This window comes from Grampus griseus (assembly GCF_964374135.1).
Source record: "Grampus griseus genome assembly, chromosome: 4".
Classification (NCBI taxonomy): Eukaryota; Metazoa; Chordata; class Mammalia; order Artiodactyla; family Delphinidae; genus Grampus; species Grampus griseus.
The window spans coordinates 73,777,334-73,798,085 of record NC_138997.1 but is presented as its reverse complement, the minus strand read 5'-3'; the positions used below and the strand labels follow the sequence as shown (position 1 = coordinate 73,798,085).

At 36.8% G+C, this 20,752-nt stretch overlaps 1 protein-coding gene across 1 annotated transcript in view; it reads right to left on the bottom strand.

The window, feature by feature from the left end:
• Window positions 1-20,752, bottom strand: part of CORIN (corin, serine peptidase) — a gene marked incomplete at both ends in the record, with an annotated part of 252,263 nt that overhangs the window by 188,598 nt on the left and 42,913 nt on the right. The window contains 1 exon segment of the mRNA XM_082653606.1: window positions 14,661-14,861. Within this exon segment, the coding sequence (XP_082509732.1) occupies window positions 14,661-14,861 (201 nt within the window).

The following is a 20,752-nucleotide window of genomic DNA, read 5'->3' as shown; positions in this document are numbered from 1 at the left end:
TACAAGGAAACAAAAATTAAATTTGCATTAAAATTTCTGATAGCATCATGAGTACAGAAAAATGTGAAATAAATTCTTTAAGTGGATGAGTGAAAAAAGATTGTCAGTCTAGAATTCTGTACCTAGTTAAACAATAGTATTGAGGGTGAAATAAGGATAATTTTAGACAAATAAAAACTGTAATAGCCTCCACTGAAAGAACTTCCAAGGAGTATATTTAATTAAGGAGAGAATTTAACCCAGAAGGAAGAAGCAGGATGCAAGAAATTATGGTGATTATTATATTATGTATACTTGAAATCTTTCGTAATATTTGAAAAGAGTGTAACAGCCTTCTTTGTTTAAACACTTCATTAAATTGCCTCAAAATTTTGGATGTTGAGAACCACTGGCTACAGTATCTATTTATTCTTATAGAAACCAGAAACCTAGGGCTTACTGCCTCACTTCCTCAAAAACATAGAGAAAAATAAGAGTATCCTCCAAATTTTGAAATTTGAAAAAAGAAAGAAAGAAGCCCTACATCTTGGATGCACAAAGGAAATAAGAGAGAAAATGATATAATTTAAGTTAAATTGTATTATTGAATTATTCTGATTTCAGAATTTTAAACTATATATTTGTTGCCTACATATCCTATGTAAATCGTAATTAAGATTTTATATTATTATAAGATATGCAAAACTGCCTATGTAATTTAGTTGTGAAATGAAGTAAGCAGAAGTGGAAATTTATGTTAAAACAATTATAATGGTGATATCATTATTCAGTCTGTACATAGTACTGTTTAGAATCTTTAATAGCTATTTATATTATTACAAGGCCATAGGTGCTTGTGAAAGGTGAAAGATGTGGGAAATACAGAGTAATGCAAAGAAGAATATAAAAAGTTACCTATAGTACTATGACTCAGAAATCACCACTGTAAACATTTGGATATATATCATTACTGAAGTCAAACGACCTAAACACAACTTCCAGCTTCCTTACTCACTGCCTTTACAGATGATATTTAAACTCTCTCAACATTAATTTCTTTACTGTACCATGGGGGTATTAACAGTATCTACTTAATGAGGTGTTCATGTAAGGTATATAGTACAATACTTGGCACACAATAAATTTGACTTATTTCACTAGGCTTTTTTTCTTTCATACTATATATCATATATACTTAACATAACATGAATATATTTAACATTACAATGCATTGTACATATCCAATGTACATATTATTTAGTAGCCTGCTTATTCACTCACTAATAGGTCTTGAATATTTCTACATATCAGTATGTATTCTTCCACAACATCATTTTTAATGGTTGTACATTTTTCCAACATATGATGGATTAAGAGGAAGAGGGGGAAGAAGAACAAAAGACTGATTAAAAACCCATACGAAAGAGTGTCATGGGCTTATAAATACTACCAAATGTAAAACAGATAGCTAGTGGGAAGCAGCCGCATAGCACAGGGAGATCAGCTCGGTGCTTTGTGACCACCTAGAGGGGTGGGATAGGGAGGGTGGGAGGGAGACGCAAGAGGGAGGAGATATGGGGATATATGTATAGCTGATTCACTTTGTTATAAAGCAGAAACTAACACACCATTGTACAGCAATGATACTCCAATAAAGATTTTTTTTTAAAAAAAAACAACCCATAGGAAAGAAATTATAACCCAGAAACAAAAAATACAAACCTTTAAAAATTTTATATATTATAAGAAAGCAACAAGAAAATGAGTTTAACCAAACAAGAACTCAAAGACAAAAGAAAAAAACATTGGAATAAAAGAAAATGAGGCTATAACACTAAAAATATTAACAGTAAAAATATTTAGAAATAATAAAAATTAAAGAAACTTAGGATAATCATTATGAGCACAATTAAGAAGATATATGTATAAGGAAGACAGCAAGTTAACAAAAAAATGTTCCTCTGAATCCAAGAACCCAAAAGTGGAAGAGAAAAATCTTGAAAGATGCTATAAATTTGTTTTCCTGAAATGAAGGAATAACTGAGTCTGCATATGAAAAGGGCAACCATATTTCATTATGACCTCAGAATGACAGACATCAAGATATAAACTATTTAAGTTAATAAGTTTAATAGAATTCTTCAAGAACTGGGCATCAAATGTGTTCCCTGCTCATGGGTTGTCACTTCTTCCAGCCTTTTTTGGTGAACAGAGGCAAACTGGTATGTATTTTTAAAGGAGGAAAAAATACTGAGTTTATACCGATATTACCAATTCAAAATTAAGATTATAGGGTTTTAATTTATTTGTTTTTATATTTGTACCTTTTTTCTCTTATGTTGAAAATGTTGGTTCCTGAAAACATGAATATAAATACTTATTTGCTTTCCCCTATAATGTGCAAACAATAGCTTCAAAATAACAACCCCAATATAATAATAAGTCTACTTAATGGAAGCTTGAAATTGATTAAAGATTTAAATGGAAGACCTGAAACCATAAAACCCCTAGAAGAAAACACAGGAAAAAAGCTCCTTGACACTGGTCTTAGCAAAGATTTTTTGAATAAAATGCCAAAAGTACAGGCAACAACAGCTAAACAAACAAGTGGAACTATATCAAACTAAAAAGCTTGAAAAGACAACTTATGGAATAGGAGAACATATCTGCAAATCATGTATCTGATAAGGGGTTAATAGTCAAAATATATAAGGAACTCACACAACTCAGCAGCAAAAAACCCTAAATAATCCAATTTTAAAATAGGCAGAGGATTTGAATAAACATTTTTCCAGAGAAGATATAAAAATGGACGACAGTATATTAAGGGCCAGGGCTTCAACATATGAATATTGGAGGGATACAAACATTCAGTTGATAATATTCTAACCCTGGCCCCCAAAATTCATTGTCCTTCTCACATGTAAAATATATTCACTCCATCCCAACAGCTCAGAAAGTCTTAAATCATTTCAGCATCAAAGTCTAAAGTCCAAAGTCTCATCTAAATGTCATCTAAACCGTATATGGCTGACACTCAAGGTATGGTTCATCCTGAGGCAAAATTCCCCTTCAGCTGTGAACCTGTGAAACAAGACAAATTATGTGATTCTAAAACAAAACGGGGGACAGGCATAGGAGAGACATTCCCATTCCAAAAGGGAGAAATAGCAAAGAAGGAAGGGGTGACAGGGCCCTACTTGAACACTGATGGTGCTAGATGTGTCCCCACATATTACCTGCCTTACTGCCTCTCGTGATTGGCTGGAAAGTGACCACTTGGCCAACCCCCAAACTCTAGAATAAGCAAAGATTCTTGATTTAAGGCCTTCATTTCTCTCCCAAGGCAACCCTCCCATATTATTTTTTCTATTTTTTGTTGACTTTCAAGGACACATAATATGGTAACATAGTTACTGTGGCTTAATAGCCATCAGATCATCATAAATCAGTCTCCTGAAATGTATATCCTAAAGGCCTTTGTCCAGTGCACATCTGTAAACACAGAACCACAGCAGAAACAAACTCTCTGCCTTTGATTACTTAATAAACAATGGAAGAATTGGAAAGTAATTTCAAGGAGGGAATTGTAGAATTCCAGAACTCCCACTTCCTGAGGTGATAAAATTCTCATTAGTACCTATAAAAGCATGGTGGGCCTTCCCATAAAATTGAAAACAAAAGGCTCTGCTCAGCTTATCTAAGATAATTATATTATGAATAAGTTTTTAAATCTAAGAATTAAACTATAATCTGATTAAAAATGGAAACTCTAAGACAGACCTTTAAAATAAAACTTTTATAACTGTAAATAAAACTGTTTAGTTTTAGAAAACTGATGTTTAGAAAATGTTTAGAAAAATGTTTAGAAAAATGTTAAGATGTTTAGAAAAATGATATATTTATTATAGACTAGAAATAGTATGAATTAGCAATCTTGTCTTTTAAAGAATTAAGAATTGAAATGAATCATGTTTCCTTCGGGCTCTGAACCTCTCTTACAGAATTTCTCAAGTTATAAATAATACATTCAGGTCTCAAGGCAGTTACTAGACAACTGACTACTTGAGGACAGGACTTCTAACTGACCCACCATTATAGTCTACAGAGCCAAACCCCAGAGCTTGGCACCCAATAAGTAGCTGCTTAGGAGCGAATGGTGCTTCTTAGAATATTAACCTAGCCTCTCAGAAACTGAGATGTCTCACAAAGCTTGGAAGAGTACATATATGTCAGAGTGAGTTTACACCAATTAATATAATCATAAACAAGTACTGTGAATCTAATCAATTCAAACACCACAGGTAGGTATTAGGTTAATGATGCAGAGCAGCAAAAAAGAAGAATAAAATAAGTTAACACTAAGAGACAAGGAATAGTTTGCATCAAATGTGAACTGTTGCAAAACTTTTGGCTTGGAAAAGTCATTACCATACTCATTCCAACTACAAGTAAGTGAAAAGGCATATTCTTCAAAGACACAAGTAACAGCAACAGATTCCCGCTGATGGGTTTCTTGCTCTCAGCACAAAATTGTACAAAGAACAAAAGCCTGCGATAGCAAATTGAAAGATTCAGGCAAAAGAATATATACAGTGCCGGTTTTCTTTCAGAACCACAGAGTAGAGTAAATTACACATTTTAAAAAAACTTTTATGTGAGAATCTGGCTTTTAAAAGATCATTTTAGGAGCTTCCCTGGTGGGGCAGTGGTTAAGAATCCACCTGCCAACGCAGGGGACAGGGTTCGAGCCCTGGTCCAGGAAGATCCCACATGCCGCGGAGCAGCAAAGCCCATGCGTCATAACTACTGAGCCTGCGCTCTAGGGCCCATGAGCCACAACTACTGAAGCCCACACGTCTAGAGCCCATGCTCCGCAACAAGAGAGGCCACCAAATGAGGAGCCTGCGCACTGCGGCGAAGAGTGGCCCCTGCTCGCCACAACTAGAGAAAAGCCTGCGCACAGCAACGAAGACCCAACGCAGCAAAAAATAAAAATAATTTGTTTTAAAAAAGATCATTTTTGTCCTTGAATTTGATCAGGACTGTTTCTGCAATGCTATTATCTGCTACCGTTTTTTTTTTTCTTTTTTTTCTGTACATGGATCAAGTGTATGGGGCTGTTCTTCCTCAAGAGGAACCTGTGATAATGAATCTGGAGAAGAAAGTTTTGAGCCAAAAACCTTTTTGATGTGACAATTTAACTCTGACTCTTGTTTGCTATAATAATGTATTATAGGCACATTACCTTTGGGGGAAGATGTCACCTGGGGGGTACTGCGGGATTCATTTTGGAGAAGGGGTCTGGAAGTCTTGCCCAAAAATCTTTGCAATGGGAGGAATGGGACTGAAGCTAAAGGAGAGCAAACCAGGTACTGCTCCATTATCCCTTTCAAAAGCCTAGCTCTGCAAATGATTGAGTTCGCTCTCTCTGGGAGGAACCCAATACATCCCAGGGACAGAGTCATCTACAGATGCAATGAGGAAGAAGAAAAGGAGAGTGGGGAGAAAAAAAGAGAGACTCCATACCTACATTCAAATTTCCTTTCTCCCTCTCCCAAGAATTATGCAGATCCTTATTAGAATGCTACCATGCCAACCAGATAAGAAGGCAACAATTATTTAAATGCTTCACTTGTTCTTGCTTAGATATTGATATTAGCCAGAGCCCACGTCTGAATCTCATAACTGTTCTTTAAGCCGAAAGAATATGATTTAGCATATAGAGAGGGCAACCAACTATACTTGAACCTTGGAGTCTAACACTGGTGGCCAGCAGAGCACATAAGGGATGGTGTCCAGGGTCATGACTACAGTAAATTTTGGAGTAGCAAATTCCTAATGAAGTAGTTTAGGCAGTCCTCAGACTCTCCCAGTTACCAAAAAGAAAACAAAAGAAAAAAAAAACCCACCCATTTCCTCTAAAGCATGTGTCCTTAATTATAATCCAAAGACCTCAATGGGCTTATACATAAAATTTTTGCTGTCAATCCCACTCCTGGGCATATATCCAGAAAAGATGAACACTCTAATTCAAAAAGATATATGCACCCCAATGTTCATAGCAGCATTATCTACAATAGCCAAGATATGGAAGCAACCTGTGTCCATTTACAGACGAGTGAATAAAGAAGATGTGGTGTATATATATATGTGTATATATACATATCTATAAGTATATATGTATATACATATACATACAATGGAATATTACTCAGACATGAAAAAGAATGAAATAATGTCATTTGCAGCAACATGGATGGACCTAGAGATTATCATACTAAGTGAAGTAAGTCAGAGAAAGACAACCGTATATGATATCACTTATATCTGGAATCTAAAAAATAGTACAAATGAACTTAATTACAAAACAGACTCACAGACATAGAAAAGAAGCTTATGGTTACCAAAGGAGAAGAGGTGGGGGGGGATAAATTGGGAGTATAGGATTAACAGATGCACACTACCATACATAAAATAGATAAACAACAAGAATTTACTGTATAGCACAAGGAACTATATTCAATATCTTATAATAAATTATAGTGGAAAAGAATTTAAAATAATATATATATGCATATATATATATGTATATATAACTAAATCACTTTGCTGTATACCTGAAACTAACACAATATTGTAAATCAACTATACTTCAATTAAAAGAAAATTGCTGGGTTTCCCTGGTGGCGCAGCGGTTGAGAGTCCGCCTGCCGATGCAGGGGACGCGGGTTTGTGCCCCGGTCCGGGAAGATCCTACATGCCGCGGAGCGGCTGGGCCCGTGAGCCATGGCCGCTGAGCCTGTGCGTCCGGAGCCTGTGCTCCGCAACGGGAGACACCACAACAGTGAGAGGCCCGCGTACAGCAAAAAAAAAAAAAAAAAAAAAAAAAAAAGAAAATTGCTGTCTATGAAGAAATTAGATTGGATGGGAGAAAAATAGCATCTCTATTTCCATTAACCTCCAGTTGAAATTTAGCATACTTAAATGCTTATCAATGTAGGCAACAATCAGAAAAACTATTTAGAAATCATAGCTATTTTCATATCAACAGAGTTATTACAGACATTTCAAAATATTATGTATGCTCATCCATATTATAAAATTACAGGTATTGACCTAGGCTGATATCATTATTTAATATGGTAATAAATAAATACATGTATTACTATATCATGAATTTATATTTCCAATATTTTGATAACTAGATTTTAATAAAATTGCCTTTCTTTTTGATTCTGTGCAATGTGTTTTAAGCACCAAAACGTTATTCTGAGAAGGCACCTATAAGCTTTACCAGTTTGTCAAAGCAGTACTTGGCACAAAAAAGCTAAGAAGCTCTGCTATAGAGCATCACTGTTTTTCCTGAGGATGTGACAAAAACAGCGAGAACTCAGGTACCCTAAAGCAGTATTTCACAAGTTGAAGAATCAATCGTACAGGCTTTTTCACAGGAAGAAATTATGCAGGTATACATAAAATTAAACACAAACCCCTTTATACCTATAGGTCTAACACACAATGAAATCAATATGTATAAATTAAACATAAATGAAACTACAAAACTAATAAGATTTAAATTAATTACATTAATGAATTAATATTAACAGTGTTCTGCTAAGACACCATGAATATGGTGCTAACTCCTGAAGCACAAGTTCTCCTGTATTTAGGAAGCTTATGCTACCATGTATCCCCGCTGAGTAAGTCTGTTTTTCTCTATTTTAACTGCCACAAAGGCGTCCTTTGTACAACATGCCAGTACATACTTTAGTTCTGCAATTGAGAAGACTACCAAATCTGCCTCTGTTCCTTTCTCGATGGCTAGCAAATGTCTAAGAAATACAGCTTAGCAGCAACTTTATCAAAAATAGAAACACAAATACGGTCACCAAAATTTTATCTCAGTACTTGTTATAAGATGGTTATCCAGGTTATCAAGAGTAGGTGTGCATTAGTTTTTATTACCATTGAAATGAAAGCATACATTTAAGAAGTTCTTATAAAGAATTCTTGGGTGTCCCAGAAAAAATCTGAGGTCCCTCAGCCCCCAGATGAACAAATACTGTCCAAAAAACAACAGAGGAATGATGTCATTCACACATATAAGCACAGATTCCCCCTCCAAACCGCACAATAATCTGCAGTCAGTAATGTAGAGAGGTGGGTACATGAATCTGAGAACAGCATAACTGACTTAAGAAGAATATAATTAAGACATCCAGGATTCCACTCTGGACAGGATTAGAAAATGTCAGGGAAAAAGGAGAAGGGACTTTATCTGATTTCAGATGTCTAATTAGAGCCCCTCTCCCCATATTCCATCCTTGGATAGTTTCCTGATAAATAGTAACCCAAGTAAAACTTCAGGACTTGCTCTGATCCTCTTAGCTTCGTATTCTCGCAGAACTCACTTACAAGCTAATAGAAATACTGTGTTAAAAGCAGAAAACTAGGAAGAAAGAATAATCTTAAGGTTTCTGATTGGTATACAAGCTTTCTACATGCAGCAAATTCGGAGTATGTGTTCAGGGCATTTTGGTACCGAGTTATCAGTGCTAATAAATCACTGCTATTTAGACAGTTTCACTGTCAATCCAAGTCATTTTATCTTCAGGGACCGTATAGTTCATTGAGGAAAAAAAAATAAATACAAGGTGAAGAATTGTTAGAAGAGTGGTTGAAATAAATTATGGTATAATGAGAGTATGGAATGCTATTTAATCACTGTAATAATGAATTAGAGCTAAATCATTGTCTTAGAGATATTTACATGAAGTGTCCTTGAGTGAGAAAAACATTATGTAGAAAACTGTACGTAATAAATGTGATCTCATTTTTTGAAAAACAAAAACACCTCTATGTGTATGTCATTCTGTATACAAGTTTGTGTACACATGTTTATATATAATTTATGAGCATGGAGAAAACTGTAAAATCATACACACCAGGTTGTTAAGATGGGCTAACTGTGGGCAGAAATAAGGTAATATGATGCAAAAGGAAGAAGAATTGAAGTGATTTATGCAAAAAAAAAAAGGAGATAAAGTCTTCCGTTTTAAAATAATATATATAATATGATCATATTTATTCATTACAGAAAGAAGAAAAACCAATTCCCAATGTTGGAGGAAATGAAAAAGAAGCAGTAGAGTAGGTAAGGAAGGTAAAACTGATCGAGGGGTAGGAAATACTTCCAGAATGGCACAGTAAGACCCTCCAAAACTCTGTTCCTCCATAGAAATAGTAAAAACACTGGGAAAAAAATATCAAAATCAGATTTTTCAGAACTTTGGAATTTAACCAAAGGCTTGCAGCAGAGGAACATTTGTTCAAGAAAAATGGCTGAATCACAGTGAGAACTATGAGCTTTGTAGCGTTTTTTGTTTTCATTTTTGTTTTTTATTGGCTGCGTTGGGTCTTCATTGCTGCGCGCGGGCTTTCTCTAGTTGTGGTGAGCGGGGGCTACTCTTCGTTGCGGTGCGCGGGCTTCTCATTGCTGTGGCTTCTCTTGTTGCGGAGCACAGGCTCTAGGCACGCGGGCTTCAGTAGCTGTGGCACACGGGCTCAGCAGCTGTGGCTCGCGGGCTCTAGAGCGAAGGCTCAGTAGTTGTGGCGCACGGGGCTTAGCTGCTCCACAGCATGTGGGATCTTCCTGGACCAGGGATAGAACCCGTGTTCCCTGCATTGGCAGGCAGATTCTTAACCACTGCGCCAGCAGGTAAGTCCCACTTTGTAACATTTTAACTTGCCATATTCCCATCACCCTCTCCTCAGTTCTACAGGAGCCTTGAAAACCAATGAGCTTGCAACCATGGTATCTATAAAAACCAGCAACCTAGGGGGAAGAATGGGTCTGAAGCTCCCCAAAAAGCCACCCCCAGAGAATTATCACCATTCAACTTGTCTAGAAGCTCCCCGGAAAGGATCCATTCTCAGTACTTGTCTTTACTTGATCTCAGAGTTTTCTCTTTGCAAAAAGTTCCATCCCCAGGGTACGTGTGGAAAACAATCTGTGGCAATTGTTTAACATCACAGTTACCTGAGGCAAGGATACCTGTTGTAAATAAGAGGCTGACCAAAACACTTAAAAGGAAGAACTAGGGAATGAGATGTCTGAAGAGGCCTTTGAAAAGCTCTGACATATTCCCTGGGATACTAGAAGGCCAGGGCTGTGCCTATATCCAAGAAAAATATGAAAAGCCAGTCACAAAAGCCACACATTTATTGTATGATGCCCTTTATATGAAATGTTCAGAACAGGCAAATCTATAGAGACTGAAAGTAGATTAGTTTTGGACACAGGCTGAGGGAGAGGGGAAATGAGGAATAATGGATACAGCATTTCTTTTTGCAGTGATGAAAATGTTCTAACATTAGATAGTGGTGATAGTTGCACAACTCTGAATACATTTTAAAAATACTGAATTATATGTATTAGAGGTCAAATTTAATGGTATGTGGATTATACCTCAAAAAGCTTTCTGTAAGTGAATGAGAGGTATGATGTGTTTTCATCTGATATAGAAGGTTTAGGAGCTGGTCATCAAAGAGCACAATGAGAGAACAAAACACTTTATGCTTTCAGCACATTAGCCCACTCTCATGTCACTTTAATTCCTGATTAGAGTTTCTAGGATATTTTATTTTGTGCCATATTATTTTTAACCCAAAAGCTCTTGGTTGGTCAAAGAGTTTTTCCCTCTCCTTAAAATTCAATTTATGCTTAAATATTTATAAAATATATAAGAAGAAAAGATGAAAATAAAAATCTAAACACAGAATGCAACCTAGGAAAATCCCTTGCTGAGATACAGCATGAAAGCTAGCTATGGGCCTTTTTCCTTTCCATATTACAATTGGTTTTCAAAATGTAACTAATGAAACTCCAGATGTAACAGATGTCACATAAAGCCTATTTCACATTTACAAAGCTCTGCCACACAGTGTAACCTAGGAGGCATCTGGCTAAAACTTTACAAACTGCAGTATTCTGTGCTTTGGCATGATATTAAGGACCTCCAAAAGGAAGCGTCTTAAGGAAAGGCTATTTCCTGGTACTTTTTGCCAGGAGTTCTCCCCTTCGTTTTCTACCCAGGATATTGAGAAGGACAGAATGTCTCGCCACTGTAGTTTTGGACTAGAGTGGACTCAAAAAGCTTTTACATATGCCAGAAATTTAGAATGACACTTTAATTAGAGAATAATATTTTTTTAAAAAAGGAATAAAAGTAAATTCTCTGCTAGGTGTTAGTAGAGAAATAAGCATTAAATTATACTTTAAGTAAAATTGGTTAAATAAATATCAAGTGAGAAGTGTGATTTGGCATCACCAATAAAAAAGAGGTCAGATATTAAATTTTTGAAATGACTGTAGTTCATTTATTTATTCATTCAACAAATATTTTGTTGAGCACTGGCTATAAAGCAGTAAACAAAATACATTACTCTCCTGGAGCTTAAAATTTGCTCAGAAATGCTCCTGCTACTGAAAAGAAAGCAATGAAATTAAATAAGGAAGCATGAAATACTTGAAAGAACGCTGGTCTAGGAGTCCCAAGACCTGAATCCCAATTCCATGGCTACCAATTAGTAAATAAGTGACACCGGATACATCAACTTAATTTCCCTAAGCCTCAATTTCATACCTTGAAAAATGGTCTGTCCTGCATACCTTGTCAGCTAATTATAAGGGCCACAGAGAGATAAACAACAAGGTCTTACTGTGTAGCACAGGGAACTATATTCAATATCCTGTGATAAACCATAATGGAAAAGAATATGAAAAAGAATATATATATATATATGTATAACTGAATCACTTTGCTGTATAGAAGAAATTAACACTGCACTGTAAATCAACTATACTTCAATAAAATTAAAAAAATAATAATAAGGACCACAAAGAAAATATTCAAACTTGCCCTGAAAACTATCAAAAGCTCTATACTCACAGACTAGCAGTATTACTGAAGTGTATGAAAAACTATCAAATCCCTAACAATAAATAATTTTAGTTATTATAGACAGTCTATTGAGGGTCTATGTGGTGAGACAGTAAAGCCCAAGGCTAACTGTCAAGTACATTAACAAGACAGAATGACACATTTTCAAAGGTTTTGACCTTTCTACATTTAATCATTCTAATTTCACCTGGGTTTCCTTTACATGTCAAATTACGTTCATATTCTCAAGCAATGTTCCACCCATAGGAAGAGAAAATGAGTCAAACAGACTCCCATCAAACTTCCAAACTGAGCAGCAAGGACCATATGTTTCTTTACTCTTCAGGGTATGTGTTCGTCACCTCTATTTGAATCTTAACAAATGACAGAACTTTCAAAATAGAGACAAATCCACCTTGTAAAAGAAAATAACAATTGCTATAATTGCAACCACATTAATTGGACTGAGTTTTTGCTTAAATTACTTCTGCCCTTTTGTTGAAAAACACTGCCCTAAGAATAATGAAGTGCTTGTTATAAAGCAGAAACTAACACACCATTGTAAAGCAATTATACTCCAATAAAGATGTAAAAAAAAAAAAAAAAAGAATAATGAAGTGCTTAAGACATGACTGAAATATTAAAAACTTCAAAATTAAACTCTTGAGGAAAACAAATTTTACTTAGCATAATTTGGGTTTGTAGTATTACCGTCAGGTAATGAATATGAATCCGTATAAATCGCTGGTGAACTCTTAAGCATAAGAAACAGTTAATATCTATCAGTACTCCATGAAACAACGGAAGCCAAACATTCTGACTCTTTGGGGCTAGAGAGAGAGAATAATCCTGCGTTTCTTCAGATACTAGCAAACATACTATGATAGCTTAAGAGTCAGCTTAATCCTTCCCTTCCTAGCTCAGAATGAAAATAAATATTCTGTCCTAGACCTAAGATGTGATTTCCCTTTGGAGGTTTTCAGGAAGGAGGGAGCAACAAACAAGAAAGTGATCAGGGATGAATGGGTTTTGGGTAATTTTCAATCACATAACCTTGTTTTAGGAAGTAGAAAGTAAGACTCAAGACAACTGCAGAGAAAGCTCTTAACAGTGACTGTGCTCTGATTATGATTTATCAGCACTGACTAGGTAACTTTCCACACTAATCCACTCCCACTAGCATTCCGGAAGGTTAGTAACTTTACTAAAAAAATTGGAGGGGTATTGAGGGATAGAGCCACATTCCGGAGCATATCATCTGTTGCCATCTAACTGGACCCATCTCCATCCTTTCTGTCTTCTCTCTCTCTCTCTGCAAGCACTTTTTCTGGAATAACTGACAAATATCTCCATGTGTCCTCAAAAAGAAGTTTTGGCCATGCCATTTATCTCAAGGTGTGATTGTCAGTCACCAACAAGTAAAATAAATTGCATAGCCAATAAAACCAGGAAATGAGAAAGAACACACAGACACCTCGAAAGCAAATGAAGGGATAGCTCCTGTCAAATCCCTTGGCATTCGATTATTGAACTGCGTGCCTGGTCTTCTCACTTCTCGCTGTAAGCATCTCACTGCAAACATTTTCACCACATAACTAATTGACTGTAAGGCAATTTTGCAATGAAAGTAAACCACCTGGTTGACAGTTTGGTTTCAACGGGTTGAAATGTGTTATCATTTCTTCCGGTTAGAGACGTTATTGATGGCTTTATTGAGCTGACAGAAGACGATTTGCTTTCTTATCTTGAAACACTGCACTGGAGGAGAAAGAGGCTGAGGGCCCCAGAGGTGCAGAGCTGAACCTACATTTCCCATAGAACTTTGGAAAGTCTATCAACGGACATGTGACAGTATGCGAGGAACAAACACCAGTGGAGAAGGCTTTCACAGCGCAATACAGAACTCAGTTACAAATATGCATCCTAGTATTTGGAAACTGATACCTCTCTTAACAAAGGAACAAATTTTAGCAAAAAAGATAGAGTGCAATGCTGAACGAGGAGACAAATCAACAAGCAAAAAAAAAGTGTATAAAAATACTATAAACAGAAGACTTGGAAGACAAGGTACAACTCACAAAATAAACTCAATTATTTGTGCAGTGTCACCATGAATCTACACACATTTTAAACATATTCAAAAATTTTGTATTTAGCAATGTCTTTTTAATTGTTATTCATTTCTCACATTTCATTATGTCTTTTTAAATGTCCCTCTTTCATTTTATATCTTTCATGGTAAAATTGCCTTACAACCAATTAATTATGAGGCAGAAATGCTTACAGCAAAGATGTCTAAGGAAAAGATGCTTACAGCGAAATTACCTCGAAGAACCACAGAATTAGGATACCTGCCACAAGGCACCAATAACAAAATAAGTAACTTAGTTTACTTATTAATTTAACCATCTCAAAATAAGTAACTTAAAACTTAAAAAACAGAACCACCGTAAAATCAACACTGTCATACTGGGGCAAGCAGCATAAATTTTTATGTCTCAGAAACACTGAATAGCATTGGTACCTTTTTATTTCTTACTCCAGTCCCTATCTGGATGGCTGAGCTGAGGGCATTTCATGTTTAGTAACAGGGCACATGCTTGCTAGATAAGGGAGCAGAGCTTTTCCTGTGTGACCAGTAAGTGACTGTGATTAAGAGCATCAGCACACTTAAAAATCTACCTGTGGGTTCCACAGACATTAAAGGGCCCAGCTATTTAGTACCTTCAGACTTACTTGTGCTCCTGTGATTTTGGTCCCCTGGGAGAGAAGCCTCCATAGTCCAGGCTGGAATGTGTTGGGTGGGATTGGCAGTAGATGTCCCGGTGCTCTCGTTATGAGTTGTACTTGGAAGAATAACATCATACACATGGACTTCACCATCAGTGACCAAAGGTTCACTCCCGTTTGATTTAAAATAGGCTTTTTTTAATGTTCCTGAAAGACCAAACAAAGATATTTTAAAACATTACTAGAAGTATTTATTTTACTTTATTTTATTTTAATTTTACTTTTTTTTTTTAATTAATAAATTTATTTATTTATTTTTGGCTGAGTTGGGTCTTCGTTTCTGTGTGAAGGCTTTCTCTGAGGCAAGCGGGGTCCACTCTTCATCGCGGTGTGCGGGCCTCTCTTGTTGCGGAGCACAGGCTCCAGACGTGCAGGCTCTGTAGTTGTGGCTCGCGGGCTCTAGAGCGCAGGCTCAGTAGTTGTGGCTCACGGGCCCAGTTGCTCTGTGGCATGTGGGATCTTCCCGGACCAGGGCTCGAACCCGTGCCCCCTGCATTGGCAGGCGGATTCTCAACCACTGCACCACCAGTGAAGCCCCTTATTTTATTTTTATTTATTATTTTTGGCTGCACTGCATGGCTTGCAGGATCTTAGTTTCCCCAACCAGGGATCAAACCCGTAACCCCTGTAGTGAGGGTGCAGAGTCCTAACCACTGGACTGCTAGAGAATTGTCTAGAAATATTTATTTTAAAAAACGTATTAGGGAAACTCTAGAGCTGCTTTCCCAGGCAAACGCAAAGAGAAAATGATGGCCAGCAAGACCACCCACTTCTCGAGACAACCAGTAGTTTCTCTTCTGTCGTAGATCACATAACCCTGTGAGGTGGCTATTGCTTCTCAAGAGCTAAAGGTTTAGAAATTGAGTCTCCCATCCAGGTTTCCTAGTGCCCAAAGAATTTAGGGCAATTCTACCTCACCTGGGACTCACCACAAATAAAATGCGGCAAATCTTACAGTGTTTCCTTCCTGCTTTCTCAGTGTCTCAATTTCACACATCATTTTAGGCTCCTCAGTACCCAGGACACAAGCTCTCCCTATCTTTCTACCTTCCACAAAGGACAACAATGCCAGCTTACCTGCGGCCTTCTATTTCTCCACACTTGGCACTAAATTTCAGTGAACGACACACAACAGATAATAAAACTAATAGGGCTCAAATATTTCCCAACACTCGTAGAAACCCCCCCCCCAAAAAAGTAAAACTCCAATTCCAGCAAAACTAAAAGAAGAAACTATATTATCTTCATCTTCGACCAGAAGCTATAAATTTGATTATAAGAAATAGGCATTAAACTAAGACTATCAACTGGTCACTTTCTCAAGGTATTTATTCATGGACAAAATAAAGAGTCCAACCTAAGACTATTGGGAATCCCCTAGCTTTAGCTTTAGGCAGAAAATCTGAAAACTTTGAAAGAGATCATGTATTTTTAACTCAGTCAAAATAGACAACAGAGTGTTTCCAGAATATAGCACTCTGGTTGAGTATGCCACTAAAATAAATGAATGTGATATTGACCCATTATAGAAATACCCAAGGGAGACTTTTTTTTCCTAAAAGCATTTACAGTGAATGCTCTACTTGGCTCTCACTTTTCCAAACAGCCCATGGACCATTAAAAAAAAAAAAAGAAATATAAATAAAATGTTTAATATCAGTCTACAGAAAAAATTTCTCTCCATGTGCTTGACACTTGGAAAACATTAACTACAGATCAAAATAGAAAAGCAGCTGTTTTCTAGCTAACTAAGGTCAACAGGATTCTAAGTAAAAAGGTGGAGTGTAAAAGTTAAATCATGACCACGTGGTGCAGGTAACACACTCCCCAAACTGTGCGATTATGAATAAATATTAAATGCAGTAGGTGAAATGAAAGATTTCATTTAATTGTTTATGATTTTCAAAATGATTTAGAATTGATCCTAGATCAAGATAAATGTATGCGATAGATTTGTTCTCTATATAATGTGTATTTTATTCATACAGAAAAATTTACTAATTAGATATAATTTTATTTTTCACTTATTAGTTGCTCTCTTCTTTGCTAATTTTGGCATAGAGATTTTGCACATAACGTGTTATTTCCACTAACATGGCTATAATGAATGTATAAGACCCATAAAATCAATTGACTTATCACACTGACCCTATAAGTCAGCATCCAGCTCTATCAACACACTTTGAGCAAATGCCAACTCCTCAGTTATATCCCTGTGTAATTCACTTAAAGAGAGTTCCTTATCGTATGAAATATTTCAACAGTTGTTCTTAACATTTTGTTTGTAATGACTAGCCTTATTAATAATCTTTCCTTTAACTTTTTCACCTAACCATAGGGGTGAAAGTGCTAATAATATTTGTTTACTCTAAAATATTCTTTAAACACCAACTTTTTCAGGAAACACTGCCTTGAAAAACAACTTCCTTAAAAAAAAAAGCAGTTTCCTTGCTCTTAAACTCTCCATATCAAAGCAAGTTGGCAGAATAGAAAGATGACACATGATATACAGTAGTTGCTGCAGCTAATGTCCCTAAACTATATTTTTGAGAGAATGACAAAGACGACAAGCCTAAAGGACCTGTCTTTAAAAGCCTAAACTGACTAGACCATTTGTTTTCAAGCATCTCTGGAAACTAACCAACTCTCAGCTCACAGTTGGTCCTCTATTATGCATTTTTTAAAAGCACAAAAGACAGGATTCAGTAAGACTAAATACTGTTAAGCTACATCACGATGAGCTACAAAAATGCTGAGAGATATCAGTCCAAAGTAGAGTGTTCATTCTTTCAGTGTTGCCCCATCCTTTTCCACATTCCTATTTTAACAGTGCTGTGGTTAAAAGTACAGATTCTACAGCCTGACCACCTGGGTTTAAATCCCATCACTACTTACTAGCCCTGAAACTTTGGGCAAACTCTCAACTGCCATAAAATAAAGAAAATCAAAGTACCTCCCCTTATTGGGCCGGCCATTAGGATCAAATTAGTCAATACATACATAAACACTTGGAACAGTTCCTGGCATACAGTAAGTTCTCAATAACTGTTAGTCATTACTACGCAGTAATAGTAATGAAAGTAAAATTGTCTTCCTTAGGGCTACTAAGGTACTTTTATATTTTATTTTTATTTTCGGCTGCACTGGGTCTTCGTTGCTGCGCATGGGCTTTCTCTAGTTGCGGTAAGCGGGAGGCTACTCTTTGTTTCAACGCGCGGGCTTCTCACTACGGGGGCTTCTCTTGTTGCGGAGCACGGGCTCTAGAGCGCAGGCTCAGTAGTTGTGGTACACAGGCTTATTTGTTCCACAGCATGCGGGATCTTCCCGGACCAGGGCTCGAACCCGTATCCTCTGCATCGGCAGGCAGATTCTTAACCACTGCGCCACCAGGGAAGTCCTAAGGTACTTTTAAATAAATGCCAATTTCCTTTTCCTCTAAGTGCATCCCAGCATAATAAAATGGCTAAGGTAATTTTCAAAAGTGAATCATTTAACCCACTTTTGGAGTAAAATAACTGTGACTCTTTCATGCTAAGTTATTAATAGAAGGCCACATTACATCAAGGCTGTATGGCTCAAAAGTGTTTCAGCTATAACACAGCTCTATTTAACAATGTTTAAGAAACAGTCTGCATTTCCAACAATAATAGTCAAGTATTACTGATCATTTACAATGAGTGGATTGAGCACTGTGGCAGCAAAATAATGCTCCCCCCAGAGATGTCCACATCCCAAGTCCCAGAACCTGTGAATAGGTTACTTTACATACCTTACATGGCAAAAGGGATGTTGCAGATGTAAGTTAGGGAATCTGAGATGGGGAAATTATCCTGGATTATTCAGGTGAGCCCACGGTAGTCATGGAATCCTTATAAGCAGAAGAGGGAGGTAAGAGAGTGTGTGTCAGAGCTATGCAGTGTGAGAAAGACTCAATGGGCCATTGCTCATTTTGAAGATGGCAAGGGGCCACAAGCCAAGGAATGCAGGAAGCCTCTAGAAGCTGGAAAAGGCAGAAAACAGACTGGCCCCTAGAGCCTCCAGAAGGAATACAGTACTACCGACACCTTAATTTTAGCCCAGTGAGACCAATTTTGGACTTCTGACCTCCATAACTCTAAGGTACTATATTTGTGTTATTTTAAGCTACCAAGTTGTTATAGCAGCAATAGGAAACTAACACAGGCACCTTACTAAGTATCCTTACTATGGGCATTTATTGAGTTAGCCTTCCAACAATCCCATGAAACAGATGCTATAATTAACTCTTCTTTATGAAGTCTCAGAGGGAAGGAAACCAAAGCTTACAGAAGTTATTTAACTTTACCCAAGAATTGAGTTGGGACATGACACACACCCATACACACACACCCACACACCCTTCTCATTTTGGACAAGGTATACAAGTTAAAAAAAATCAACCGTCATCTGCATGTTAAAAAAATTTATTTTCCTATGATATGAGTTTGAAATTAATTCCTTATCTTTATATCTCTAGCCATGTGGTAACATTTACTTTGCATTTTCTATGTGCCAGGAACTATGTATTTACTCTCTGCTGAAAGTAAATTACAAAATTTAGTAAGAGTTTCTTATCATCGAGATGTTTATAGATTAGTTGGCGGAGACAGGCATGTAGCCTAAAACTACAGACCATGATACAAATGCTTTGAGAATGACAGGCATAGGACAATCCGGTGACAATAATTAGAGAAGAAGTTGTCATTCCATTTGAGAAAGTCAGGAAAGGTTTCTTAGGGAAGAAGATCCTCCATGTAAATCTTAAAAGATGATTAGGGATTTTCTAAGTTTGAGCCTAGAAAATTTGTGGGGAAGAGGGAGTGGTAGTAATAGGGAACAGAGAACTTTCTAGATAGAGCAAAGGGGAAAATATGCAAAAGCTGACTAGCAGGTAGTTAAACATGGCTGGCACACAGGGGACTGGCAAGAGAAAAGGTTTGAAAGGAAGTAGAAACCAGCCTGGGAAGGGTATTCCTGTCATAGGTTTGGAATTGATCTTGTTGTGATAGAGAAATTTTGCAGAGTCTTAAATGGGGTAGAATGTTATAATGATCACTCTGGCAACAGGGTGATGCTTGAAAGGGGCTAAGTCTAGCAGACAGTTAGAAGGCTATTGCAAGAGTCCAAGTGAGAAAAGAAGGACTGAGTCAAGGCAAAAGCAGTGAGAACAAAGGGAACATTTGGGAGAGAGCTTTCAGAGGCAAAATTGTAAGAACATAATGGAAAGAGTCAGAGGTCCCTTCAAGGTTTCCGGTTTGAATTACTGGGTAAATGAAGATATTTACCAAGATGGGGTGGTTGCGTTAGTGTTATTCATCAAATATTTTCAATTCTCTCCCATTCTACTAGGGCACATGCTGGGGTTACATTCTTCTGCCTCATTCTGTCGCTTGATATCTTTGATGTTGGTCAAAGGGTACGAACTTCCAATTATAAGATGAGTAAGTTCTGGGGATCTAATGTACGGCATTGTGATTATAATTAGTGATGCTGCATTTATATACTTTTTTTAAAAGTATAAAAAAAGTATAGAAGTTACTCCAGGGCTCTCTTTCTTTCTTTCTGGCACAATAACCACAAAGGTTCAAGATGATGGCTGGTCCATCAATTTAGTCCTTTAATGACCTGAATAAGCACAGCCCTCCCTGCCATCCTGCAGAGCACATGTTGCAAATGAGAAACTGACCTTCGTTGTTGTGAAGCCACTAATATATTAGAATTATTTGTGTTACACAGCATAGCATAGCCTGCTCTGACTGATACAATAGATAATAGAGAATGAAAAATAAAAGTTGTAGAAGCTTCCTTTTGTTACTGTAATTATTATAAATACATTGAGTAAAAAATGCTATGAAACATTCAAGGGGAAAAAAGTCTAAATCCGGGGCAATCTAAACATTTCCTCCAGAAGGCCTTGCCAGACTTCCCCACAAATGTGCATCTTCTTTGAGTTCCCAGAGCACACTCTGCATATACCACATACACACTCAAGTGAAACTGTCTGTTTTCTTGTCTGCCTC